This window comes from Dama dama, chromosome 10 (assembly GCF_033118175.1).
Source record: "Dama dama isolate Ldn47 chromosome 10, ASM3311817v1, whole genome shotgun sequence".
NCBI lineage: Eukaryota > Metazoa > Chordata > Mammalia > Artiodactyla > Cervidae > Dama > Dama dama.
Genome location: NC_083690.1, coordinates 26673268 through 26700335, shown reverse-complemented (window position 1 = coordinate 26700335; position 27068 = coordinate 26673268). Strand labels below are relative to the sequence as shown.

General features: G+C 53.9%; 2 protein-coding genes and 1 long non-coding RNA gene across 8 annotated transcripts; 2 read left to right on the top strand and 1 right to left on the bottom strand.

The window, feature by feature from the left end:
* Positions 1–220: 220 nt before the first annotated feature.
* Positions 221–1310, bottom strand: LOC133063568 (uncharacterized). 2 transcript variants are annotated; one of them, XR_009694439.1, is made up of 2 exons: positions 1177–1310; positions 221–1022 (listed from the first exon to the last, which is right to left on the bottom strand). It is a non-coding gene; the product is annotated as an uncharacterized LOC133063568 (long non-coding RNA). The 2 variants fall into 2 exon arrangements; XR_009694438.1 differs by having other exon boundaries at positions 221–938; positions 1177–1309.
* Positions 1311–1348: 38 nt separating this feature from the next.
* SPNS1 (SPNS lysolipid transporter 1, lysophospholipid) lies at positions 1349–9923 on the top strand. The gene is made up of 12 exons (XM_061153083.1): positions 1349–1961; positions 2058–2123; positions 3619–3755; positions 4927–5078; positions 5168–5234; positions 6058–6203; positions 6830–6985; positions 7303–7492; positions 7955–8020; positions 8524–8622; positions 9133–9304; positions 9584–9923. Exons 1-12 carry the CDS (start codon positions 1721–1723, stop codon positions 9676–9678), a joined length of 1587 nt encoding a protein of 528 aa, XP_061009066.1. The 5' UTR covers positions 1349–1720; the 3' UTR covers positions 9679–9923.
* Positions 9924–10459: 536 nt separating this feature from the next.
* On the top strand, positions 10460–14980 carry LAT (linker for activation of T cells). Of its 5 annotated transcripts, none has more exons than XM_061153082.1 (12): positions 10460–10889; positions 11007–11112; positions 11239–11273; positions 11532–11601; positions 11738–11799; positions 11890–11919; positions 12004–12061; positions 12132–12232; positions 13989–14051; positions 14283–14345; positions 14459–14533; positions 14716–14980. In XM_061153082.1, exons 1-11 carry the CDS (start codon positions 10787–10789, stop codon positions 14515–14517), a joined length of 750 nt encoding a protein of 249 aa, XP_061009065.1. In that variant the 5' UTR covers positions 10460–10786; the 3' UTR covers positions 14518–14533; positions 14716–14980. The 5 variants fall into 5 exon arrangements, with proteins under 5 accessions (XP_061009065.1, XP_061009064.1, XP_061009062.1 ...); XM_061153081.1 differs by having other exon boundaries at positions 11735–11799; XM_061153079.1 differs by having other exon boundaries at positions 10461–10889; positions 11890–12061.
* The last annotated feature ends 12088 nt before the right edge of the window (positions 14981–27068 follow it).

Genomic DNA, 27068 nt, shown 5'->3' with positions numbered 1-27068 from the left:
CAATGAGTGTTAACTTCCTAGCTAAGTGGTAGAGAATCCACCTGCAATGCAGGAGACTGGAGTTCAATCCCTGGGTTGGGAAGATCCCCTGGAAAAGGAAATGGCAACCCACTCCAGTATTCTTGCCTGGGAAATCCCATGGACAGAGGAGCCTGGCTGGCTACAGTTCATGGGGTCCTAAAGAGTCGGACACAACTTAGTAAGTAAACAACAACACTAGTTTTACTTAGAGTGTATATTTATTAACTGTAGCTTGGCGATTGGGGTGAGCAGACGCTTAAGAACCAAGCTGTTTTTGGTGCCAGGGCTCTGTGGTGTTCAAGTCTCCTTGGGGCTGTTGTTCAGTCACTGAGCCGTTGTCTAACAATTTTCGATCCCATGGACTGCAGCACATCAAGCTTCCCTGTCCTTCACTATCTCCCGGAGTTTGCTCAAACTCATGTCCATTAAGTCGATGATGCCATCCAACCGTCTCATCCTCTGTTGCCCCCTTCTCCTCCTGCCCTCAATCTCCGCCAGCATCAGGGTCTTTCCCAACGAGTCAGCTCTTTGCATCAGGTGGCCAAAGTATTGGAGCTTCAGCATCAATCCTTCCAATGATCATTCAAGGTTGATTTCCTTTAGGATTGACTGCTTTTATTTCCTTGCTGTCCAAGGGACTCTCAAGAGTCTTCTCCAAAACGAATTGGAAAGGAGTCTCCTTAGCCCCTGCCTATTCCAAGTGAGACCATCTGAGGGCGCAAGGACCTTGGTCCCGCTGGGAGGTGAGGAAACACTGGCTCCAGAAGCCGCGGGTGGGGCCTGGGGACGCTTTCTTCAACATCCGCTGGGAAAGTTCAGGGGTTTACCGGTAGCTGGGTTGGGGAACTGGAAAAGTAGGGACGGGGTCGCGCTGTTCACCATTCATTCATTCATCCAACACGTATGAAAGCCCCAACCTGGACACCGTGGGGGAGAGAGTAAGAGTTGTTTGTTGGCACGTCTAGAGTCCATGGGGTCGCTAAGAGTCGTACGCGACTGAACTGAAATGAGAGATGTTTACTATTTCCTTGGAAACCTTTTAAGGCTCCATTATCTCGTTTGATCTCCGATAAGAGGTCTGCCCAGTAGCGCTGCAGAGAAGGGAGCCAGAGATTCAGAGGGGGAGGCGCTGCACCAGTTCATCCAGACACCTACCTTTAGGTCGCTGGTCACGGCGGGGACGCAGCCGGCGGAGGACCCCAGTGAGCGGCCAGAGTCACCTGACGTGGGAGAGGCTGCGACGCCGCAGGGGCGCGCGCGGCCTCCGTAGCCGCGTCGGGCGCCCGGGCGTCTCCCGCCCCAGCCCCTGCTCCAGGGTCACATGACCGGCTCTTAGACAACATGGCGGTGGCCGTGGTGCAGCACCCGGGTTGAGCGACCGCGAGTGCAAGTGGGCTCCTAAGCGGGGCGAGGGGTGGCCTCAACCGGGGAGCAGAGGATCACAAACTCTCCTCAACCCGTTCCTGTCTCCGATCTCACCCGAGTTCCACTGGTCCCCTCCGCGCGGTGTGTCCACCGGCGCGGGGACGCATGATAGAGCCCGGCCGCCATCCCCCGGCTCTGTGCTTCGGGGCAAGCTCCTCTCGTGTGTCCAGGCTCATCACCCTCGCTTGGGTTCCCTCCTTTCTCCAGCCTCCTCCCCTCGCAGGTGGGATCGTCGGTGGGACAGTAGCGCGGGCGGGCGCGGCCCCCCGGGACCATGTCCGGGTCCGACACCGCGCCCTTCCTCAGCCAAGCGGATGACACGGACGACGGGCCAGCGCCCGGCACCCCAGGGTTGCCGGGGTCCATGGGGAATCCGAAGTCCGAGGATCCCGAGGTCCCGGACCAGGAAGGACTGCAGCGCATCACGGGCTTATCTTCGGGCCGTTCGGCTCTCATAGTGGCCGTGTTGTGTTACATCAACCTCCTCAACTACATGGACCGCTTCACCGTGGCTGGTACTGACTTCTGGGAGAAAGTTTGAAGAGGGGAAGGGAGCGGGGTCCTGAGTGGGGCTGCCTCGGACGGCCCATCCTGAGTCTTCTCCTTCCCAGGCGTCCTTCCGGACATTGAGCAGTTCTTCGACATCGGAGACGGTAGCTCCGGCCTCATCCAGACCGGTAAGTGGAGGCTGGGCACACACAGTGGCTCTTCTTTCTGTCCTGCCCTCCTTGAAGCCACATGCTGGCCTGCCTGGGGCCTCATTTTTGGGAGGTACTGTGGCCAGAGCTAAGGGAGATGGCCTCGACTCTACCCTGAAGCTGTCCTGTTTGACTAGGACACCACATTTAACGAGATTTCAAGAGGGAGTCAGTTTAGTGTAATGATATTTAGGCCGACATGGGTTGAAACATCAGCTTTTCACTGAATGTGATGGTAGGTAAGACCCTCAGTTTCTCTAAGCCTCACTTTCCTTGTGGGTGAGATGGAACTCAATAACCAGGCTCAGCTCCTAGGGCTGATGTGGGGATTAAATGAGGTAGTGCCTGTGAAGTGGGTTGTGCAATGTTGCACCCAGTAAATAGTGGCAGAAGAGGGAGGTATCTAGAAGGGAAAGAGGTGAGTGTTACTTGTTCAGAACTTTGGGATTTATGGGAGAGACAAAGCCAAGACCAACTCCTCTTTACCTTCCTTCCCTCCTTCATGCATTTCTGAGCACCTACTTGTGCCAGGCCCTGGAGGGAGTGCTGATAAAGCTATACTTTTAAAAAGAAACGGAGGCTTGGAGAACAGTTAAGACTTGCCTAGGGTCATACAACAGGTTTGAGGCAGAAGAGGAGCTTGAAACAAGGTCTTGTAGTGTTCTCTGCTCCACTCCAGGCCACTAAGGAAATGAAGATATTTAAGCCAAAGTTGGATGGAATGAGAATGGGATCACAGGTCCAGTTCTGCCCAGCTCCAAAGAGTTGTTGAGTTAGAGAAGAAACAGGTCTTTCTCCGCACCTGTTTTGTGCCAGGCATTGTGTTAAGGGCTGGAAACACAGTCATGCCCAATACAGGCAAGGTCTTTTTCTTCCTGGAGCTAACGTTTTGCTGTGCATGAGGGGGCAACAGTCCCTGAACTAATAATGAGATAGTATTCTATAGGAATAACTGTTATGTCAAAGAAGACAGAGTAGATGAGATAGAGAAAGATTGGATATGTGGTGGTTGGGAAGGTTTCTGAGCCGAAGGTAAAGGAGCTGAGGTCTGTGAAGCTCAGGGGAGAGGAGAGATTGTTTGAGATGGAGAGGACAGCATCTCCATAGCCTTCGATACCAAAGCCTTAATTTGGTATTGAACTTGGCAGTTGGGCCATTGGGGTGCAGAGTGGAAATGTGGATAAGCGTGAGGTTGGAGAGGTAGGGAGGGGCTGGATTAGATAAGATTTCTGGCCAGGGTGTGGAGGATAGGATAAGTCAGCTGGGCCATCTATTCTACAGTGGAAGATTTGAAAGACATTGCACATGGGGCTGGACGACTACTCCCCCCACCCCAATCCATCCATACCCAGGAAGGAAGCTGTGATGGTTTCAGGATTGGGGGTTATTCTACCCCTCTTCATACTCCCTGAGCTGGGGTGGAGGGTGGGCTAGGGGTACTGAGGCTGGGCTGTGACTCTCTGCTTCCCCCCAGTGTTCATCTCCAGTTACATGGTGTTGGCACCTGTGTTTGGCTACCTGGGTGACAGGTACAATCGGAAGTATCTCATGTGCGGGGGCATTGCCTTCTGGTCTCTGGTGACACTGGGGTCGTCCTTCATCCCCAGAGAGGTGAGGTCCCATGCTGGTTCCTGCTTCCACCCCCCACCCCCACCCCCTGCCCCCGCCCTCCCATCAGTCTTCGCTGCTGCTCTTTGGAGTCACTGCAGACTGGGCCTGGGGAGCTGTGTGCTTCCCTTGGTCCATACCGTCTTTTAACCCTTGCCTGCCTGAGTCATCTGCCCACCCCGTCCTCTCCCCTGTTCTTCCAGAACCTTCTTCTGTCCATCATCCCCTCTCGCCCTTTGACTGGCCATTGACCTCTTCCACTGCACAGCAAACACTCCCATTCCTCTGCCATGGGAAAAACTGTACTCGGACTGCCCTCTGTTTGTCTTCCTTTTCCTAGGCAGACTTCCCCAAAGGCTCCCATACCCCAGCTCCAGTCTGGGTGAAGGGGCAACCGGTCAAAGGCTCTGCTTCGCCTGTACTTCCTTTCCTCCCACTCCCGCCTTGAGCACCGCTGGCTTACCTGCCCCCACCACTCCATCGCCAAAGTCAACAGGGCCCTCTCAGTTGCTGACTGTAGCTCCCAACTTCCTAGGCCTGTTCTCCCTTAATCTCCCAGGAGCCTCTGGCTCTGTTGACCCACTTCTTCCTTCCGGAAACTCTTCTGACTTCTCCGACTCCCCTCTTCTGGTTTTTGCCCCGCCTCCCCGGCTGTTGCTTCTTTATTCCTTTGAACTCTCCTCTGTCTGTTCACTCTCTCTGCCCTGGGACTCTGTCTCCTCAGCCCCGGACACTGCGTCCTTTCCTTCGGTGATCATGCCTTGTTGGCTTTTGGTGTCTTTGGCAGACAGATAAACCCCCACCTAAGATCATTATTCACTACTGGGGTGTCTTGGATGGGTGGACGAGATAGAAATCAAGATTTATTTTGCACCAATAGGTACAAAATGATGAATAGACCTTTTGTGGTCCAGTTCTCACAGTAGTTATGTGAACAAGTTGTTGTTATTATCCCCTTTTACAGATAAGGAAACTGAGGCTCAGAGAGGTTAAGTTGCTTTCTCAAAGTCACAGCTAGTAAGTAGTGGAGCCAGGATTCAAGCTCAGGTCTGTTTGCTTCTGAAACCCAGGCCTCGCCTGCCATCCCCGCCACCTCCCCAGAGTGGGCTGGTGAGATTGGCGGGGAGGCTGGCCGCAGGGTGGGGTGCCACCTCCCCCATATCTCATTCCCCAGCGATTCTGGCTGCTCCTCCTGACCCGGGGCCTGGTGGGGGTTGGGGAGGCCAGTTACTCCACCATCGCGCCCACCCTCATCGCTGACCTCTTCGTGGCAGACCAGCGGAGTCGGATGCTCAGCGTCTTCTACTTTGCCATCCCGGTGGGCAGGTGAGTGGACCTCGAGCCTGATAGGGAGGCAGGAGGGCCTCAGCTGGGACGTGACTGACCAGCTCTCTCCTCCCCGACTCTTTCCCCAGTGGTCTGGGTTACATTGCAGGCTCCAAAGTGAAGGATGTGGCTGGAGACTGGCACTGGGCTCTGCGGGTGAGTTGGGTCACAGCCTGGGAGAAGGTCAGCAATATGCTCACTGATTCACCCTTTTTTACCTTCAGGCACTCCCCTTTTAAGTCATTGCTCACTCTGCTAAGCCTGCAGGAAGCCTAGCTGCTCTCACCATGAAGCCACATGCTAGATAAAACTCTTGGTTACAAGTGGCAGAAGCCATTGTAAACTGTAAGCCCCCACATGGGACTGTATTGGCTCCATAATGGAAGGTCCCAGGGTGAGCTTCAGGTAAAGCTGAATCCAGGACACCCACACTGTCCCAGGAATTTGCTCATCTTCTTTCTCAGCTCTGCTTTCCCCCATGTTATCTTCATTCTCAAGCAAATGAAAGCTCCACATGTTTATCTTCCCATTTAGAAACTTTAGCAGCCTGGATCCTTGAGCAGTAGTCCTGTATGGTGTCTGATTAGATGAATGCAGGTCACGTGCCTTCCACTGAATCAGCTACCAAGGAAGGCCTGGGAGGTTAATGTGACTCTTGTTGGCTAAGTCTGGGTTTCAAGCCTCAACCCTCTTTGAACCAAATGAGTTGAGCGAGATGTAGGGAGTGGTTTCCCAAAAGAAATTTAGGGAAAGTCCGTTGTTGCCAAGGAGGGAGGAGTTAGGCTTGCAGAAAGGGGATCCATTGACAGTGACAGTCATCCCGCCCCTCAGTCACAGGTTTAACTTCCTTGAGCAAGCACTCACTGGTTGTTTGAGGTCTCGGGCCCTGAATTGTCTTTATACACCCTTTATGTTCTCTCATTCCCCAGGGCTAGTACCTCCCAGTCTGTTCCCTTCCTGAAGCCCACTCTTTCCCCAGGTGACGCCAGGTCTAGGAGTGTTGGCTGTTGTGCTGCTATTCCTGGTAGTACGGGAGCCACCAAGGGGAGCTGTGGAGCGCCACTCAGACTCACCACCCCTGAACCCCACCTCGTGGTGGGCAGATCTGAGGGCTCTGGCAAGAAAGTGAGTTTCAGTTCAGTCGCTCAGTCATGTCCGACTCTTTGTGACCCCAGGGACTACAGCACGCCAGGCCTCCCTGTCCATCACCAAATCCTGGAGCTTGCTCAAACCCATGTCCCTTGAGTCAGTGATGCCATCCAACAATCTCATCCTCTGTCGTCCCCTTCTCCTCCTGCCTTCAGTCTTTCCCAGCATCAGGGTCTTTTCCAATGAGTCGGTTCTTCAAATCAGGTGGCCAAAGTATTGGAGTTTCAACTTCAGCATCAGTCCTTCCAGTGAATATTCAGGACTGATTTCCTTTACTAGAAACTGACTGGTTTGATCTGAGTTTAGTTCCATCCTAACCTAACATCTGAGGCCCCCAGGGAGGCCCTGGGGTCTGTTTTGAGATTTACATGGGTGTGGTGTTTGTTGTGTTCTGTCAGCTGACCCTATCCCCAAGGTAAGGAATGCTATCACTGTGGCCCCTTTGTGGCAGCTGCTTAAATTACAGGCCCAGATCCTCGGAGCAGGGACAACCTTTACACCCAGTGCCCAGACAATTCAGATAAGCCAGAGAGGAAGAGTAGAGGTCTCTCTGACCCGATACCTCGGTGGAGTCTAACTTCCTCCCTCCTGATTGTGTCCAGTCCCAGTTTCATCCTGTCTTCCCTTGGTTTCACTGCTGTGGCCTTCGTCACGGGCTCCCTGGCTCTTTGGGCCCCTGCTTTCTTGCTGCGTTCCCGTGTGGTCTTGGGGGAGACCCCCCCCTGCCTTCCTGGAGACTCCTGCTCTTCCTCTGACAGGTACCGGGATGGGGACTAGGCTGGGGGGCCCTGCAGGTGGCAGGGGATGAAGTGGAGAGGGTCTGTGATTCAGCCTCAGGCAAGGACAGTCTGAATCCTGACTCCACAGCTGCTTCCTCTCCCAGAGTCTCAGTTTCCTGGTCTGGGAGTAGGTGCCTTCCTCTCGGAGCTTTGTGAACTCTGGGATGCTGTACCTGCATAGGCCTGGGTTGTGAGCGTGGCTGGGATGGACCATCTTCCTCTCTGGGCCTTGAGGGTGAGGCTAGGGGGCTTTACAGGCAGAAGGACTAGCCCCTCTTTCCCTCTCCCTACCCTAGTCTCATCTTTGGACTCATCACCTGCCTCACCGGGGTCCTCGGTGTGGGCCTCGGCGTGGAGATCAGCCGCCGCCTCCGCCGCTCCAACCCCCGGGCTGACCCACTGGTTTGTGCTGCTGGCCTCCTGGGCTCTGCACCCTTCCTCTTCCTGTCCCTCGCCTGCGCCCGTGGCAGCATCGTGGCCACCTACGTGAGTAGCCAGCAGGTGTCTAGAGGGGTGGTCTGGGTCCAGGGTGGAGGGATGGTGCACTGGGGGGCAGGACTGGGGTCAGAGCCGACTCTGGAGTGGCAATGCCGGGGTTTGCATCTCAGCTCTGGCCATGCTTAGCTGTATGACATTGGGCAAGTGACTTAACCTCTCTGTGCTCAGAGTCAGCTGCTGTAAAATGGGAATGCCAGTAGCACCTGTCTCCTGGGGGTATTGTGAGGGTCAAAGGAATTAATAGAGGGACCTGGTACCTGGTGAGCCCGCCACGTGTTTGCTCTTCTGTAAAATGGGAATGATTGTAGCACCTGTCTCCTTGGGGTGTTGTGAGGGTCAAAGGAATTAATAGAGGGACCTGGTACCTGGTGAGCCCACCACGTGTTTGCTCATGTTGTGGTGAGACCCATCCCATGCCCCCTCCTTCACCACCTACCTCCCATCCTCCAGATTTTCATTTTTATTGGAGAGACACTGTTGTCCATGAACTGGGCCATCGTGGCTGATATTCTGCTGGTAAGTAGGTGGTTGGCCCACGGTTACCCCAGTGGCTGATGGGAGCAGGTGGTGGGTAGGAAACCTCATGTGTGCTAAGTCACTTCAGTTGTGTCCAATTCTTTGCGACCCTATGGACACTGTACTCCTCCAGGCTCCTCTGTCCATGGGATTCTCCAGGCAAGAATACTGGAGTGGGTTGGCATGCCCTCCACCAGGGATCTTCCTGACTCAGGGATTGAACTCATGTCTCTTATGTCTCCTGCATTAGCAGGCGGGTTCTTTACCACTAGCGCCACCTGGGAAGGCCCATAGGGAACCTCACTTGTCTTGAATTGTGATGGTCACCCCTTTTTGAGAACCTAGCCCTTAGACTGACTTCCAGCCCCAAGTGGGCCTGTAGTCTGGGCCTGCCCTGCCATTCATCCCAGCCACACCTCTGAGCTGGGACTCCCCTGATGTCAGCCTAGGGTGTGCCTCGGTCCTGTCCTTACCCTCTGCCTCCTGCTCCTCTCTCCCACCAGTACGTGGTGATCCCCACACGACGCTCCACTGCCGAAGCCTTCCAGATTGTACTGTCCCACCTGCTAGGTGATGCTGGGAGCCCGTACCTCATTGGTTCGGTGAGCAGGACCTCTTGGCCAGGCCTGGGGTGGGCTTCAAGGGACCCTACGTTCCTGGCACCAGCCAGTCGCCAGTGGCCTGAGCACAGGCCAAATTGGAGGGCCCAGTCCAAGTGAGGCATCCGAGTCCCTGTGCCAGGCACCCCTCACCTTGAAGCCTCAGCTCGGCCGGCAGGATTTGTCTTGGTAGATTTCCACTGGTGAGGTCCTGGCTTAAGTCTTAATTCTTCTGGAGTTTGGGGGCTTCCTTTCCATGCCGCTTTCTCCTGACTTTTCTTTTCCTACTTTTTTTTAAAGACTTTTTGATGAAAAACTCTGCAAAGTCTTTGTTGAATTTGTTACAATATTGCTTCTGTTTTATGTTTTGGTTTATTGGCTGTGAGGCATGCGGGCTCTTAGCTCCCCAACCAGGGGTCAAACCTGCGCCCCCTGCACTGGAAGGCCAAGTCTTAGCTACTGGACCAACAGGGAAGTCCCTCTCCTGACTTTTCTTTCCTTGTCTCCCTGCAGATCTCTGACCGCCTCCGCCGGGACTGGCCCCCCTCCTTCTTGTCCGAGTTCCGGGCCCTGCAGTTCTCGCTCATGCTCTGCGCCTTTGTGGGGGCGCTCGGGGGTGCGGCCTTCCTGGGCACCGCCATCTTCATTGAGAGCGACCGCCGGCAGGCTCAGCTGCACGTGCAGGGTCCGTCGGGCCTCCCCGCTGTCCGCCCACAGCTCCCTGCCTAGCTTCATGATGCTGCCTGCTTGTCCATCTGTCTGCCCGCCCAGCCCCGTGTACCTGGCCACTGTCAGTCCTCAGCCCTCCCCTTCCTCGGCTTCGAGGTTGCCTGACCCATGAGCTCATGCCCTGCTGTGTGCCCGGCTCTGCTGCCCTGTCCATTTGCCACTGCTTGTCTGTCCCCTCCCTGGGCCTGTGTCTGTCTGTCCATCCAGCCCTGGCTCTGATTCTCTTCCCCGGCAGGTCTGTTACCTGAGGCCGAGTCCACTGATGACCGGATCGTGGTGCCCCAGCGAGGACGCTCCACCCGGGTCCCCGTGTCTAGTGTGCTTATCTGAGGGATCACCGCTTGCTGTCTGCAGACCTATCACAGCTGGCCCCCGGCCCACCCCGGGAGGTGCCCAGGGCCCACCTCCTCGGCTAGCCCTTTTTCTGGGAGGGGCCTTGGGCCATGTTCCAGCTCCCACACACTACATGGGTGGCCAGGTGGGGACACTGGGGGCTCGGGACAGGGGAGCCCCCGCCACTGGAGCAGCCCCGGGGCTCGGTGCTATTTGTAACTGAATAAAATTTGTAGCCAGACCCCAAGTGCCTGCTGGAGTCTCTCTGGGTTAGGGACCTCTGACCTCTGGATGGTGGGGGATGCCCCCTCTCTAGTCCCAAGGTCCCAGGGGCTGTCGGGGGACCCCCGTGGGCCCTGGGGCAAAGCCCTGTCCTTCTGAGCCGCTGAGCATTGGGGTGGAGTGAGCTGGCTCTGTGTGATCGTGAGTCACGCCCGTGTCTCCCCTAGAGCCCGCCCTCCTTGGCAGGCTGGCCAGGGTGAGGTGGGGGTGGGCACACCCGGGGGCCCCTCAGAATTCGCGGTGTCGGAGCTTCTGTCCTTGCTGCCTCCATGAGCCACGGCTGGGGAGGCCACAGCCGCTGGCCAGCCTGTAAGCATCTTTCCCTCCTCCCCCGGGTATGAGTTGCAGTTCACCAGGGAGACCAGCTGACCCTTCTAGAGGGCCCAGGGTGGCTCCTGAGGCGGCCTCCTCCCCCTCCTCACTGGCTGGGTGGGGGTGGGAAAGGGGGCGGGTGTAGCCGGCTGAGCCCCGATGATTTCCTGCCCTCACCCGGCGCTCACCACAGCTTCCTGCCACAGGCAGGCAGGCGCTGAGGAGAGGCGGGCGCGGAGCGAGGGGCAGGTAGGGCTGGGGCACAGGGTCTGTGTAGGGGTGGCTGGTGCCCCAGACTCCAGCCCAGGCCCTGGCCTGACCACCCTGGGGTCCAGGGTCTTCCAGAGCCAGCGCTGACGCCCGCTCAGCCCAGCGAGGGGAGGGGATCCAGGGACCCCCCCGCCCTCCACCAGGCTCCCAGCCAGCGGCCGGTGCCCTTCCCGGCCTGGCCGTCACCCTGCTGCTCCGTGTGGAGGGGTGTGCAGTGAGCAGCTGGGCCTGGTCCAAGCAGATGGAGGCGGTCAGCCTGGCTGTCTACGTGCTGGGGCCCCTGCTGCTGCCTCTCTTGGCCGTGTTGCTGATGGCTCTGTGTGTGCGTTGCCGGGAGCTGCCAGGTGAGTGGGTGCCGGTGGGTTGACCAGATGCCCGGACACACTGCCAGGGATTCTCACTCCACTCTCTGACCCCTTCCCCCTCTTTTAACTGTCTGTAACTCTTTCTTGCACGCGGAGACGCTGAGAGCCCCATACTCCATCACCCTCTGCCCTCGTCACCCTCTTTTCCTGCCTCACGGGCCCTCTCTTCCCCAGGCTCATATGACACGGCCGTCTCCGATAGGTGAGTCCACCCTGTCGACCCCGTGCGCCTGCCTCAAAGCCCTGTGTGGGGCTGGGCCCCTGGGGGACTGGGGTGGGGTCCAGGGCCTCTCCCAGCTGCTGACCCGAGCTGTGTCTCTCCTGCCAGTTTGACCCCAAGTAGCATCATGATCAAACTGCCTCGTGAGTACCTGAGTGTCCCTTCCCTTGGGTGCGGGAAGAGGGTCCCCTAGCCTGGGATAGCGTGTGCCTTTGTTCTGTTTCCCCTCTGTGGCCGCCCACATGGCCTGAGCTGGGGGTGGGAAGGGAGATGGTGTCCCCCCACCCAGGCCTCTCCAGGGCCCCAGGGGCGGCAGGGATCAGTCTGCCCTTCGAGGCGCTGGCCAGGGTAGGGGGGTGAGGTGTGGAGTCATTTCCTTCAGCTTGGTCCTGTGTCCTCAGCCACACTCGTCCCACGGCCATCCGCCACTCCCTACCCGCTCCAGAGCCAGCCAGACCTGCTCCCCATCCCGTAAGTACCCCTCCCCCTGCCAAATCCCCCCTTTGACCCCCTCACCTCCTCGGATTGGGGGCCTCTTGCCCTGTTGCAAGCCCTCTCCCCGTAGAGCCCCACCCCAGCATGACCTCTGACCTTTGATGCCCAGAAGGTCCCCGCAGCCCCTCGGAGGCTCCCACCGTATGGCGTCGTCCCGGCAGGACTCAGACAGTGGTAAGCGTGGAGCCGGACCCACCAGGCTGGGCCACTGGGCAGAGGCCCCCTCCGAGCTGACTCAGTCTCCCTCTCACATTCTCTCTGCAGCCAACAGCGTGGCCAGCTACGAGAACGAGGGTGTGACTGGGACCCCCGTGGCCCCGGCTGGGAGGCGGCTGAGACCCGTCCTGGGCTCCACTGACCCTGTGTCGTTACCCCCAGAGGCAGCCTGTGAGGATGCGGACGAAGATGACGATGACTATAACAACGAGGGCTACTTGTGAGTGGCCAGGCGGGAGGTGGGGGCCGAGGCCAGGGCTCCTCGCTCACTCGACCCTTGACTCCCGCAGGGTGGTGCTTCCTGACAGGGACCCAGCCACCAGCACTGGCAACGCCGTCTCACCGGCTCCTGCGTCCAGCAAACCCGGCCTCCGAGACAGCGCCTTCTCCAGTGAGTCGGCCGTCTGACCACTCCCTGCCCCTCCGTGCTGTGGCCCCTCGGGTCTTCCCTCTCCTCCTGGATCCTTGCGCCCCTCCATCTTCTCGCTTCTCTCTTTCTAGCCCTCCTGTCCTCTGCTAGGGGACTTCCGGCTCTGGTCTTCTTTTCTTTTCTCTCCTCTTCCCTCTTTGTCGTTTGCCTTTATTGTCTGCAAGATTTCCTTGACTCTATTCTTCTTTTGACTCTGAGCTTTTATTTTGTCTTTCTTGTCCAAAAGCTCTTTCTTCATCTCTGAATATTCCTTTCTCAGAGCCTCCTCTCTGGTTTCATGAAGGCAATATCATCTTGCAAGTCTCGAAGGATAGGGATGATCAGCTGTCTTTTTTAGGTTTCTTTGGAAAGTTTTCTTCTGCTTCCAGTGTTGTTTCAGTTTCCTTTGGGCTACTTTTCTCTCTTCGTTTTGGTTTCATCCTGCCTCTTGGAGGCTTTTATCAGTGTCTTGTGATCTTCAGTGTCCGTTACTCTTTTCCTTCTATGCTTGCTCTGTGCCATCATGTCCACACCCTGGCTTTATTTGCCATCCAGATCATCCCTAACTCATGGCCTCTCTCTTGGGCCCCAGACCATCTGTCTAAGTGCTTATTTTCATTCATTCATTCACTCACTCATGTTCATCCATCCACTCACGCAATTCATCCATCATACTTACTGGTTGCCCCTGAAATAATCATTGCTAATGAGATAGAGTTGTGATTAAAGCAGCTCACATTACTGAGGGCCTAGTACATGCGCTACTAAGAGTTTTATGTGTGTTCGTTGTCGTTGTCTAGTCGCTAAGTCATATCCGATTCTTTTGCAACCCCGTGGACTGTAGCCCGGCAGGCTCCTCTGTCCACGGAATTTCCCAGGCAAGAATCCTAGAGAGTGTTGCCATTTCCTTCTCTGGGGGATCTTCCCAACCAACTTATTAATATTAAACCTCGCACTTCCCAGGGGCTTTTGAGCTTCTCCCTTCCCCTCCTGCCTCTCACTTGTCCCATCTGTACAATGATTTGTGTTTTTAACAGAAGTCTTGGCAGCACTTACTATATGACAGACCTTATTTTATTTAACTCACCATTTTCACAACACCCCTCTGCGGTGAGTACCATTCCTCACCCTATCATACGAAACCTAGGGCCGGAGAGGTTAGGTAGATCGTCTGAGGTTAGTTAATGCTGAGGCTGGACTTGAACCTGGGCAGTCTGGCTCCGAAACCTGCTTGTCTCCAGCCTCATGGAGAAAATAAGTCAACCCCTGAAAGAATAAAATGGCGTCGATGGCGCGAGGGACCAGGAAGGAACGAGGACAGGAGCGGGGGTCAGGGCAGGCCTGGCTGAGGAGGAGGAGCCAGTGGGGCTGATGACACCCCAACAGCACCCAGCCTTGCGTGCTGTTTCCTTCTCCACACATGTCGCCCAGCCCCACCACCCCGAGCTGCTCCGTGTCCCTGCTCCCCTGGCCTGGGGGCCACGCTGGGGTCTGTTGCTGCTCCTCCCACAATTGTTTCCCCTCTTCAGTTCTGGTTAAGTTGCCCAGCTTCTCTCCATGGCCATGGGCATTGCAGGACCGGCCTCACTGTACCACTCTGGGCTGACGGTGGGCATGATCTCTGGGGGGGGGGTGGTCTGTGTGCAGGAGGCTCGGGCTGGTTGCGTGGGAAGTCTTGGGTGTCTGCATTTGGGGAGTCTGGGTAACAGCGCCTGGGGCGCCCATGCTTTTTCTCTAGTGGAGTCGGGGGAAGATTACGTGAATGTTCCTGAGAGTGAGGAGAGTGCCGACGCGTCTCTGAGTGAGTGGGGGGGCCTTCCTAGCGCCCTCCTGGGGTCTGCCATCCCTCCTCCCTCCCTCTTGCCCCCTCCCCCACCCCTCCTCTCACGCCATCCTGGGGTGGGTGTCTCCAGTCCCCTGACCCCCCGTGGCTCCCTCACCCTCTGCCTGGGTGTCCTCTTGCTCTCTCATCCTCCGTGTAACCTGTCCCCCTTTGGGTGTGGCTGTCCCTCCTTCTGACCTGTCCCCACAGATGGGAGCCGGGAATATGTGAACGTGTCCCAGGAGCTGCAGCCCGGGGCGAAAACCAAGCCTGGTGTGTGTGTGTGGAGGGGGTGGGGGAGGTGGGGCAGACCCTGAGGGAGCCGTCTTGGAGATGGGGGTGGGTTCGCTTTATGAGCTGAAGAGCAGCCTCCCCTTCCCTCACAGACACCCAGAATTCCCAGGAGGTGGAGGACGAGGAAGCTCCGGATTACGAAAATCTGTAGCTGAACTGAGGGCCTGGTGAGAGGGCCTGCCCACCCCAGCCCTGCCCTGGGCCTGTAGGCCCTTGACCCTTCCCTCCCCTCACCTTCCCACCCTCTCAGCCCTCTCTCTCTGACTCTGGGGACCCCCTCTGACCCCCATCGATGACCTCCCCACTGACTCACAGCCCGTCCCCATCTCCCTGTCCTCTTGTTTTTCAGCATGCGGCCGTGCCTGTTCTGGGACCAGCCTCGCCTGGGAATGCTGAGCTGGGCGGCTGGCGGTGGCTCTGCGGGGCCCCACTTGGCACCCTGCCCCGGCTGCGGCCTGACAAAAGCCTGAGAATTTTCCCCCTAACTTATTGTCACTTTGGGGTCCGGTCTCTGTGGCCCCTAAACTCTGCATCTTCTGACACAGCCTGAGAATGAACCACCCTGGCCCCAGCCCTGCTCTGTCAGAGAATAAAGGCTGGTGCGGTCTGCAGTACTCTTGGCTTTGGCTGGCCAATGGGTCGGAATCAGGGTGAGAGTGGGCTGTGTCTGAAGACTTGTGTGGTTGTGTGAATGCATGTGTGTTTCTGGATCTCCATTCTCACAGGCCCTTCGTGCTCCCAAGGGTCCCGACCAGGTATGTGTGAGTGACTGCATGAAGCCTGGGACACGTCGCCTTCTGAGTGAGGCCATTTCTGACCCCGGCTGGCACTCCTGGGGCTCGGACATGTCTCCCCACAAGATAGTCCTTGGAAGTGGCAGGCGACGGCTGTGATGATGGGAGAAGGGGGCGTGGGGAAGCACTGGGTGGGCGTCTGGAGTAAGACCTTCCCCGCTGGCTCCCAGTTTCCCCATCTTTAAAACAGAGGAGTTGACCCGCTGACCTCAGAGGACCTTCTTAATTCTTAATTTTTGTGGTTCTTAATAAAACAGAACTTTAAAAAATTGTCTAAGCGACTGAAAATGTTAACGGGCAGCACAGTCGTCTTCAGGCTTGGATGTACAAATGACTCTGGGGGTTTTGCTAAAATGCAGATTCAGATTCAGTCGATCTGGGATGGAGCCTGGATGGACTCTGCATTCCTAAGGAGCTCCCACGTGGTGGTTCTACGACTGCTGTTCTGAGACCCCATTCCGAGTCGCAGGGTCTGGTGGATACCCTGGTTGTTGTGACTGGCTTCCCTGCGCGAGCGTGTGACAACCTGGCCAGGGTGAGGCCCAGCGCTGGATGTGGGCGGGAAGCATCAGGAAGGAGAAGCTTTCTTGTTCATGGCAGTCGTGGAGCAGGGAGAACGTGGCCCTGGAGCCCCCCACCTGGAGAGTCTCTTGAGAACGAAGCCAGCGTGGAGGGGAGAGACGGCCTGGAGGTGGGCAGGGCTGGCTTCCTGGTGGCGTCAGAATGCTTGGACCCAGTCAGAGCTGAAGCAAGACGCCCCCTCTGACTGCCAGTTACTTGGGCCAATAAATGACCAGTTTCCTTCAACCGGCTTGATGGGGGGTTTCTGTCTCACACAACCAGAGTAGGCCTGAGTGAGATGCAGAGTCATTGGCATCCTCTGCAAAGCTGCAGGTTCCAAAGGTGATAGTCACAGCTCCTCTATGGAGCGCCTGTCGCATCTCCAGGCTTACTTTATCATCATCATGCCCCTGTTGTCAGTGAAAGTGCCTATCCTCTATCCCCATTTTGCAGGGGAGAAAATGCAGGCTCAGAGAGGAAAAGTGGTTTGCCCAGAGGCACATAGCCAGAATGGCAAATCTAGGGTGAGATGTTTGCCTGTTGGTCTTCAGAATCATTGCTGGCAACATCTTTGCTCTGGGTGTCATACTAGCCGCTGGCTGCCCCAGGCGGGCAGGTTGTGAGAGGCCTGTTGTAAAAGTGGGGGAAGGAGGTCTGGGGAGGGGCTTGACAAACTAGATGTCAGCAGGTGGAATTAAGTCATTTTGTTTGGAGGTAGTTAAAAGGCAGAGGGGGACTTCCCTGGCAGGCTACCGGTTAAGACTCTGGATTTCCACTGCAGGGGGTGTGGGTTTGATCCCTTGGCCTAGGGACTAAGATAACTGCAAGCTGTTTGGGAACGAACATCCCACATGCCATGTGCCACAGCCAAATAAATAAATAAATAAAACAACCCAAACCTGAAATAATTCTAAATGCCGTTAAAGGGCAGAGGCACCTTCCTGCCTGGGCACAGAAAGAGTTTACCAAAAGGTTATGTTGGTGCGGTCACCCTGAGGGTCATCTAGCAGTATCTGTCAAGCTGAAGATGGTGTGTCCCTTTGCCTAGCAAATCCCTGGGTATAAACCTGGACAAACCAGCACGTGGGCCCCAGGGGCTCAGGGCAGATTGTAATGGCCCACAGTGGACACGGCAGATGCTGTCACTGGGGGAGTGGACAGCGGAGGTGCAGTGGAAACCCACCACAGAGAAAACTGAATTGGAGTAACACCTGTCAACTCCAATGAATGTCACCAACAGGATGTGGAGTGGGCAAAGGAAAACAAATTGTTTTATTTATATAAACTTAAAAATGAAACATGGAAGATCTGTATGTGTTGTCCAGGGATACACATATATGCAAAGATACCAAGATAGGCAAACAAGGGAATTCTCAGGTTGTCCATTGGTTAAGGTTCCATACATTCACTGCTGTGGGCCTGGGTTCAATCCCTGGTCAGGGAACTGAGCTCCCACAAGCTATTCAGCCCAGTCGAAAAACAAAAGATAAGCAAAGGAATGAGGAATGCCAAACTCAGGCGAGTGGTTACCACAGGCCAGAGGGGGAGGGTGTGTGGGAAGGGGTTCAAGAAGGCCTCCATGATATGTATGACGTCTCGTTTTTAAGCAAGTTTGGATACACAGGTGTACGATGCCCTGAGGTGGCATCAGTGAGGTGGCTGCTGGATTCATCTACAAGAGAAACAGCAGGCCAGCCGAAGAAGTGGCAGGCATAGTGACGAGAGGAGGTGGTTCTACGAGAGGAAGTGTTTGAGAGGCAGAAGCAAGGGACGTGGTGATGGGTTGGCCATGGGCTGTGAGGCTCAGGAAAGTCCAAGGTGTCTCCGGTCCTTGCCTTGGTGGAATGCGGGGGGTGGGGGGTGGGTGTTCCTGGAGGGACCCAGCAGCTTCCCATTGATGTTTCTTGGATCAGCAAGAGAATGTGGCTTTGCTTCCACCAACAGGTGAGCTGGGAAGAACAGACAGTCAAGGCCAGGAGGTCTGCAGTGCTGGGGCTAGGGTTCTCACTTCACACCATGGAGGGAGTCAGGAGGTAGAGACCTGAAAGCTGGGAAGCAGAAATAATTTTTTTTTCCTTTAACTCTGTTGTTGGAGGAAAGGTAGATTTAGTGATAAGTCAGAGAATGTTTTCTGGAATTGCTGGGCAGACAACTGGGTGCTTTCAAAGGCCACTGGGGACTTCCCTGATGGTCCAGACTTCCCTGATGACTAAGACTCCACGCTCCCAATGCAGAAGGGCCTGGGTTTGATCCCTGGTCAGGGAACTAGATCCCACATGCCGCAACTAAGATTCCCCATGCCTCAACTGGAAGACCCCGAGTGCTGCAACTAGAGATCCTTCATGCCACAAGGAAGATTAACGAGCCTGCGTGCCGCAACTAAGGTCCAACACAGCCAAATAAATATAAAATAAATATAATTAAAAGTCTTCAGGGAAGTCCAGACCATCAGGGAAATAAATAAGATCCACTGGAGAAGGGAATGGCAACCCACTCCAGTATTCTTGCCTGGAGAATCCCATGGACAGAGGGGCCGGGCAGGCTACCGTCCTTGGGGTTGCAAGAGTCAGACATGACTTAGTGACTAAACCACCACCACCATAAAATTAAACATTAAAATAATAATAATAAATTAAAAGAAAAAAATGCCATCAGGAGGTAACAGCTCTCTTGATTTAGGGTCAGAAGCAGTCCTTGAGACAAGGGTCCCAGTAAAATAGTTTATTTGGGAGGTGGTCCCAAAAACAATGACAGGAAAGTGAGATAGGAAAGAGATGGCAGCTAGAAAGGGTGCATGAAAGAGCCAGCTACCCTTGCAGGCAACAGCCCAGTGAGGAGAGGAGCGGGGGCAGGCTGGGAGCCTAGTGAAGTGGGTGGGTGTGAGCCATGCTGCCCTGGGAGGGAGCTGCAGTGTTTGACAACATCTCCCACGAGTTACCACTGAGGGCAGTTTCAGGAGGAGCTGGGGCTGTTTATTCTCTGGAACTTCTGGCCTCCCACCCATACAGACACAGTGGGCTCTGTGGCCCCAGCAAGCCTGGAGCAGAGGAAGGCAGGTTCTGGCAGATGCGTGGGCAACTGCACCCCGAAATGGTGAGGAGGTGCAGACTGACAAGGCATTGTCAGTGCCTGCTACAAGAACTTGGGCTAAGATTTCCCTGGTGGTCCAGTGGTTAAGAATCCACTTGCCAATGCAGGGAACACAGGTTCAATCCCTGGTCCGGGAAGATCCCACATGCAGCAGAGTAAATAAGCCCATGCGCCACAACTATTGAACCTGTGCTCTAGAGTCCTGTGCTCTGCAACGAGAGAAGTCACTGCAGTGAGAAGCCTGCTCACCTCAACTAGGGGGTAGCCCCACTCTCTGCAACTAGAGAAAGCCTGCGTGCAGCAACAAAGACCCAGTGTAGCCATAAATAAATAAAGAGTTGGGGCAGTCCCATTTTTCTCAAAATGCACTGCATGGCCCATGAATCCTGGAAGAAGCCTCTCAAGAAAGCACTCTGCCTTCAGAAGATTTTGGGAGAAGCACCTTCTCTGAATCCTCCTGGCAGGGTCAGATGCACTTTTGATGAGTTTCTGGCTCTGAGGGCTCCTGTGACTCTTTGTCTAACTTAGTACTCCCCAAATATATTTGGCTTCAGAACCTTTAAAAAAATATTATTATTAGCATTTTGTTGGCCACCTTTTTAATGTCTACAGAAGACCTCTTTTGTTTTTCCTTGCCTGTATCCATGCCTTCTTCTTTCAATGATGCCACCTGGATTTGAAATGTCTATGTGGCTCAGGCGGAACTGAAGTCTTAGATGTGCCTATGACCCAGAACTGACCAATCATTCATTATATCCCACCTCCTGGCCACAGTCATTGGTTGATAGTAGTGTACATGCCCAAATTTAGGCCAATGAGACACATTCCTGAGACTTTGGGTAGAACTAATTGGGAAGAGTTCCTAGTAGGTTGTCCACTGGGGGTGTTAAACCCATAAGACATAGACCTAGAGCTTTTGCAGGCTTCCATTTGGCAGGAGCCTGCCTGAGAATGAAGACTCCAGAGAGAAAAGCAGAGTCAACAGAAATAAAAATAGAAAAACTGAGTTCTGCTGCTGCTGCTAAGTCACTTCAGTTGTGTCCAACTCTGTGCGACCCCGTAGACGGCAGCCCACAAGGCTCCCCCATCCCTGGGATTCTCCAGGCAAGAACACTGGAGTGGGTTGCCATTTCCTTCTCCAGCACATGAAAGTGAAAAGTGAAAGTGAAGTCGCTCAGTCGTGTCCTCTTCGCAACCCCATGGACTACAGCCTACCAGGCTCCTCCATCTGTGGGATTTTCCAGGCAAGAGTACTGGAGTGGGGTGCCGTTGCCTTCTCTGAAATTGAGTCCTAATAGCTGTATAAACTCCAGATCCAATGATCCATTGTGCCTGAAGGCATTACTCCTTGATGAGTCTTTTTTTTTTTTTCGGTTAAGCCAGTTTGAGCCAGGCTTTCTTTCACTTGCCACAAAACGATTCTTAGTGGATAGCCATGGCTCCTCTCATTTCCACCAAATCCCAGCCACAATCAGGCCAGCCTGGGCTGGTGATCAATGTGTGAAACTCACCTTTTTCTTCACCTTCTAACTACTCCTCAGAGACACCTGGGTGCACACTTTATGGCTGGTAACCCATCTGTCCTGTGCCTATCTTCCTCCTCAACCCTGTAGGGAAATACTTCTGTATTTTTCTTAACTTTTGCTTTACTTACTTGGTATTATTAGTCTTAGAGCTGATGAGCAAGAATTCCAGAAAAAGAACCAAGTTCGGTGGCAAGAGCACTGGAATACAAGTGAGGAAAATGAAGTTTGAATTCTAACTCTGCCACGAGATTTCTGGGCTTTGGGAATCTTTGAGGATGTTGAACTTACATTTTGTTTTTTTTTAAATATAAATTTATTTATTTTAATTGGATGCTAATTACTTAAAGCATGATTAAAAAAAAAAAAACTTATTTATTCATTTGGCTGTGCCAGGTCTTAGTTGTGGCATGCAGTAATCTTTTTAGCAGAATCTTTAGTTGCAGCAGGTGGGATCTATTCCCTGATCAGGGATTGAATCCAGGCCCCCTGCGATGGGAGTAAGGAGTCTTAGCCACTGGACCACCAGGGAAGTCCTGAACTTAAGTTTTAAAACCTTCTCATTCTGGGGTCCCTAGCCCCACAAGGTGTCCCTGAAAGTAAAAGAATGGAATCCCTTGTTGCTGAGAAGGTTGGAACTCAGGTATGGCTGGAGTCAGAGGCCTAAGTATCACCACCAATTTTTAGTTCCTCTTCATCTCTCCTTTCTCCACTGATTCTGTTTTCTCTCCCTTGTGGTCATGTGATGGTTCGAACAGCTGCAGGGAATATGTCCTTCCAATTTCCAGCCTTGGGGCGGTGGCAGGGTGGGGGGAGGGGAGGGATGTCCCAGCATCTCCAACAAAAGCCGTAAGCTTACTCTAATGACCTTAGCTTGTGTCACAAGGCTCCCTGGTCTTCCCAGGTGGCACGAGTGGTAAAGAACCTGCCTGACAATGCAGGAGACGTAAAAGATGTGGGTTCGATCCCTGGGTCGGGGAGATTCCCCTAGAGAAGGAAATGGCAACCCACTCTAGTATTCATGCCTGGAGAATCCCATGGACAGAGGAGCCTGGTGGGCTACAGTCCTTGGGATCTCAAAGAATCAGATATGACTGAAGCAACTTAGCACACACACACAAGACTGCCTGAACCAATCACTGGCCAGGAGAATGCCATCAGCTAACTGATTTGGGCCTGGGTCCTATGCTCCTCTCTGAGGGATTGGAAATGGGGAAGGTGCCCAAAGAAAATTAGGGCCTATTGCTGGTAGAAGGGAAGATGGTGGTTGGGATGACATCTCACATGTGGGGTTCTCACATTTTTTTGAGAACTGCACTCACGATTTCACCGAGTCTCATAACACTCTGTCTACAAGGTATGAGGAAGCCCCTCTTGTAGAAACAAGAAAGAGAAAGAGACTCAGGGAAGTTAAGTGATTTGCTTCAGGTCACACAGCAATCCCAAAGTTACTTACGGAAGCATGGCCTTCTTTGGAAGGGAGGGAGGGAGGCCATATTAGAATTTCATGTCTGAGCCACCAGGGAAGTTCCTAAAAGTTGGTGCAGAAGGTGAAAAGAGAGAGGCAAACCAAAGGAGAAATTCCACAGAGAGTAAATTCTGCTTGGCAGGACTTACCTGGTGGTCTAGTGGTTAAGGACGCACCTGCCAGTGCAGGGGACATGGGTTCAATCCCTGGTCCAGGAAGATTCCACATGCTGCAGAGCGACTAAGCCCAGGCCCCACAGCTACTGAGCCTGGTCCTGCAACTACTGAGGCCCATGTGCCTAGAACCCGTGCTCCACAACGAGAGGAGCCACCGTGATGAGAAGCCTGCGAACTGCAACCAAGAGTAGCCCCCGCTCGATGCAACTAGAGAAAACCTGCTCACAGCAAGGAAGACCAGTGCAACCTAAATAAATAAATAAAAGTAATTATAAAAGTCATTGGCATTGAGACTTCTGCTAACACTTTTGGAACTAAGGCTGTCTCTTTCTCTCTCTCTCCTGGGACCCCTTAACAGGGAGGATGTAGGCTTGGAGCTGCCAGGGACCACCATGTGAAGGGCGCCTGTGAGGGAGAAGGCAGTACAGAGATAAGCAGCCAGGTAGGGGAAAAAAGGCTTCTGAGACTGTGGGTTGAGGTCCTGGATCCATTCGTTCCTGAAGCTGGCGCCACCCGTGAACTGCTCAGCTACATGAGCTAATAACCACCCCTCATTTGGCTCAGCTCGAGCTGCGTTTCTGTCATTTGCAAATGAAAGGGCCCTGACTCATCTAGACAGGATGCTGTGGATCATCGACCTTCAACAATGCCCGCCTGCAGGCACTGACATTGGCCACGCAAGATGCCACACACTTCACATATGTTTGGTGGCTTCTGTGACCCTGAGCAAGTTCTGTTCATTATCACCCTTTTACAAATGAGGAGACTGAAGCTCAGAGAAGGCAGGTGGCCAGACCAAGCAGGGGATTGGCCGAGTGGTCCAAGCAGCCCCTGTTCCCGAGTGCTTCCATCTGTACCCACCAAATCCCCCCTCAGCCTCTCTGTCCACCTCTGTCGCTCAGCGGGTAGACGAGGATACTCAGAACTCACTCCCTGGCAGGACTTCAAATGGGCTGCTAGCTCTGGGGCTGTGAGCAGCTGGGCCTGAGCTGAGTCCCTCTTCTCGAGGACACAGTGACTACGTGAGCCTGAGGCGTGGATGCCTGGAGCATCTGTGGCCCTGTGGGGGCTGGGAGTCCTCTGAATTCTGCGAGAGAGGGGGACTCGGAGCCCCTCCTGCCTCCAGGCTAGGGGACCCTGCCTGCCTCCTCGTGCGCCCTGGCGGGGCCTCTGAGCACTTCCCACCCTCTCCCACTGGCTCTCAGGCCTGCCTTGTCTTTCTATTTCCGGATCCCCCCCAACACCCTGCACCCCAGGCTCTGACTCCAGCCCCCATCTCCCTGTGCCACTTTCCATTTTTGCCCTCCCGTCTCCCTTCGTCTTGGGTGCCTCTGGGTCCCTGTGTCCCGAGTCTGACTCTGTCTCCATCTCTGCGGGCCTCAATCTGTTTTTCTGTCTTGAAGCTATTCTCTCTCGTCTGTCTCTCTGCCCTGTCTCTCTCTCTCTCTGGTTCTCTGTCTCCCTCCTCCTCTCCCTGCCCCTCCCTCCCCACATCCTGAGCTGTCTTTGGGGAACCGGAAATTTGGGGGATCAGAGAGATACCCGGAGGCTCAGCTGCTGCCGCCTAGAGATAAAGTGCGTGTGGGGGGCGAGGGCTGGATGGGGGGTGGGGGAGCCCAGAATCCACCGCGTCTTCCTCCCGGCCCTGCTGCACGAAGAGACTGAAGGAATTATGTCACCCCTTTGGGGCTCAGCCCTACCCTCAGGGGCCTGGGCCTGATGAACCCGCCTCCCTCTCGGGGTTCCTGTGAGAATTCAACCAAGTCTCCTGGCTGGAGCAAGGGCTTGGGCTTGGGGGGCGGGAAATGGGGTGAGTGAGGGGCAGAGGGAGGGTGCAGGGTGGGGTGAGACTGGCTGGGGCTGGTGAGGAGCTGAGGGAAGGGGGGCTCCCAGATGCTCTGAGCTCCTCCATTCCCCTACTTGCGCCTCAGGAGTTCCACCTGTGACGTGGTGGGCTTATCTATTTCACAGGGATTTCTCAGCCCTGTCTCTATCGCAGGTTTCCTATTCCCGGCTTTAATCCTCACAGCACCCTGAGGAAGTGGGTTCTGTTATTTATCCTATTCTAGCGAGGGGGAAACTGAGGCACAGAGAAGTTGAGTGACCTGCCCAAGGTCACTCTGAAGGAACCGTCGATGTGACAGGACTCTGGTTGAATCAGACTGGTCGTTGCCAATGTCTAGGTGCACTGTATATGCACCTGTTTTAAATAGTGTCCTTGTTTAGTCGCTAAGTCATGTCCAGTTCTTTTGCAACCCCATGGACTGTAGCCTACCAGTCTCGTCTGTCCATGGGATTTCCCAGGCAAGGATACTGGAGTGGGCTGCCATGCCCTCCTTTAGTAGCATCACTAACTCGCCTTAAATCCTGGGGAAAGAGAAGTAATTTTCTTCTCAATTCTGATTATGGTTATGGAGAAATGCTCTCTGGGTGCTATTAATTACCCTTAGACACTTGCTTTGTTCAGTCATGTCGGATTCTTTGTGGACCCCTGGCTTCCCTGTTCTTTACTGTCTCCCAGAATTTGCTCAGACCCATGTCCAGAGTCGATGATGCCATCCAACATAGACACTTGCTAATCTCCCTTTTTGCAGTGAGAGGAAGCCTCAAGCTCTATGCCCTGTGAAGACAGCTGGATAGAATTTAATCATTTTGATTTTGCTGGATTTTTTTTTTTATGGTTTCCTTTTGTTTGAGGAAATTAATGCAGGTTTTCCATTTAGGAATATAGCATGTAGTTGCCTTTTAAACGAATTTGAGTTTTTTGTTTTGTTTGGGTTGTGTTGTGAAACTTGTGGGATCTTAGTTCCCCAATCAGGGAATGAACCTGTACCCCTTGCAGTGGAGGCATGGAGTCCTAACCACTGGGCCACCAGGGAAGTCCCTGAATTTAAGTTTTAAAGGGAAGTCATTTCAAAGAAAAATGGGAAGACTGAGTCCAGGCCGTTCTGGATATGGTAAAGATCCTGAATGTGGGTTCAGAACTGAATTTTAGGAAATCCTAAAAAAAGCCAGTCGGTGACTGAGAGCCCTTAACTTGCTCTGCCGATGTCCCTCCCAGCCTGGCAGAGCCCGAGGTTGCCTCTCCCAGACCACATAGCCAGTCAGTAACAGAGCTGAGACCCAAGCAGCTGTCGAAAGGGCTACAGGACTGACGATGGAAGCCCTGCAGCTTGGGAGACCCTCCACGTCCTGCAGAGTTCCTGACAGCAAGCAACAGAAACGAAGGGGGACTCTTGGCTTCAAAGAGCTGCGCTAGACAGGGAGCCAGGCCCAGAGGATCATGGGAGAGGGCCGAGGCGGGCTTGGAAAACCGGCAGGAAGTGAGGGGAAGGTCTGAGCACAAGTGGCTGTGCTCAGACCCTCCCGGCCCTGCCAGCAGGCCACTAGCTTGACCCTCAGCTGTTCCTCCCAGGCCCCACACTCATGCCCAGACTGCGGGGGTAGGTGAGGGAGAGGCTTCTCCCCATGCTGGAAGTGGGTTCAGGGCCCTCCAGTGTCCCACCACTCATGGCTCCTACCACGAAAGTAAGGGTCATGGGCTGTGGCCTGCTTCCTCTCCCATGCCCACCAAGCCCACACTGGGGAGAGGCGGGCCTCACCTGCAGGCCTAACTCCTGCTCTCCCCTGGCCTTACTTGGAGCTCCTTCTCTGCTCCGGGCCTCAGTACACCCAGCGGCTGAGTAGGGGTGATGGGACCCACGCAGATCAGTGGTTTTTAAATTATCCCAAGGAACTGGTTCAGAGATTCGGCAGACAGTGGATGTATTGAGGTAAATAGCAGACTTTGAGGGGTGTCTGTTGACCCAGTCTTTCTCTAAGACAAAATTATTGTTATAACTTATTTATTTTTGCCTGGTATTTTTCTTGTTGTTTCAAATTTATTTTTCATTGAAGGATAATGGTTTTACAATATCTATTTTTACCATAAAATCTAATGATATATCTGAACTCCCAAACCAAGTTTATGCTGATTTTAAAAAAAGAGTTTATGCTGATAAAACACTGCTTTTTCTCTGTTTCGGATATGTGGGCTTGCTGCCAGTACTTTAACCATTCACCTCCGCCTTGCTCTCTGAGTCAGTCACGCAGCCTTCCTGCCTCATCCTCCCCAAACAGGCCAGGCTCATTTCTGCCCCTGGGTCTTGGCACTTGCCCTCCCTTTCTGCCAGGAGCCCTTCTCCCATGTCCTCACATGGCCCCCTCCTTCCATCATTCGATCTTCAAGTAATCATGTCCCCCCTCAAAGTCACCCTGGATCCCGTCATCCCCCTGAATTGGCTGAAAAGTCAATAACACTGATCTTTTTATGCATTTGGTGTTTATCATTTGTCCCCTCTCTAGACTGTGAGCTACTTCATCTCTGTCACTCTAGGGCCTGGCATAGATATTGGCACAGAGTAAGTGCTCAATTAGTACTGTTGAATGAATGAATTAAAAGGGAGCTTAAGGGCTTTCCCTGGTGGTCCAGCAGTTAAGACTTCCTCTTCTCACGCAGGAGGTGTGGCTTCAATCCCTGGTCAGGGAGCGAAGATCCCACATGCCTTGTGACCAAAAAACCAAAATATGAAACAGAAGCAATATTATAACAAATTCAATCAAGACAGACAGAGAGAGCCTCAGAAAAGCATATGAGCCTCTAAGAGACAAGCTCCCCATTGCTCTTGCTGTCCTCATACATCCAGCCTCGGGGAAGCACTGTCTAAGAGGATGGCAACCTGGTGACTGACTTCAGTGTTTAATTTTTTTTTAAACTTGTGGTTTAAAAAAAAAAAAACACATGTAACAGAAGGTTCACCATCCTAACCATTTCTAAGTGTACAGTTGAGTAGTGTTAAGTAAATTCACATTGTTGTACAACAGGTCCCCTGAGCATTTTCACCTTGCAAAACCGAAATTAGGCCCATCAAAAACTCCCCATTCCCATTCCCCCAGCCCCTGGCAACCACCAGTTTACTTTCTGTTTCTATGCATTTGACTTGAGCAATCTTCTGTCAGTGGAGTCATACAGTATTTGTCCCTCTGTGATGGTCTTATTTTACTTAGCATATTGTCCTTGAGGTTCATCCTTGTTGTAGCATGAGACATGA

Bases quoted from the DNA above. Each gene is read 5' to 3' on its own strand.
- SPNS1 (XM_061153083.1), top strand. From the start codon at position 1,721: ATGTCCGGGTCCGACACCGCGCCCTTCCTCAGCCAAGCGGATGACACG. The intron at 3,756-4,926 runs GTGAGGTCCCAT...CTCATTCCCCAG, and splicing joins CGTCCTTCATCCCCAGAGAG to CGATTCTGGCTGCTCCTCCT. The intron at 6,204-6,829 runs GTGAGTTTCAGT...GATTGTGTCCAG, and splicing joins CTGAGGGCTCTGGCAAGAAA to TCCCAGTTTCATCCTGTCTT.
- LAT (XM_061153078.1), top strand. From the start codon at position 10,787: ATGGAGGCGGTCAGCCTGGCTGTCTACGTGCTGGGGCCCCTGCTGCTG. The intron at 11,602-11,734 runs GTAAGTACCCCT...TTTGATGCCCAG, and splicing joins CCAGACCTGCTCCCCATCCC to AAGGTCCCCGCAGCCCCTCG. The intron at 11,800-11,889 runs GTAAGCGTGGAG...TTCTCTCTGCAG, and splicing joins CCGGCAGGACTCAGACAGTG to CCAACAGCGTGGCCAGCTAC.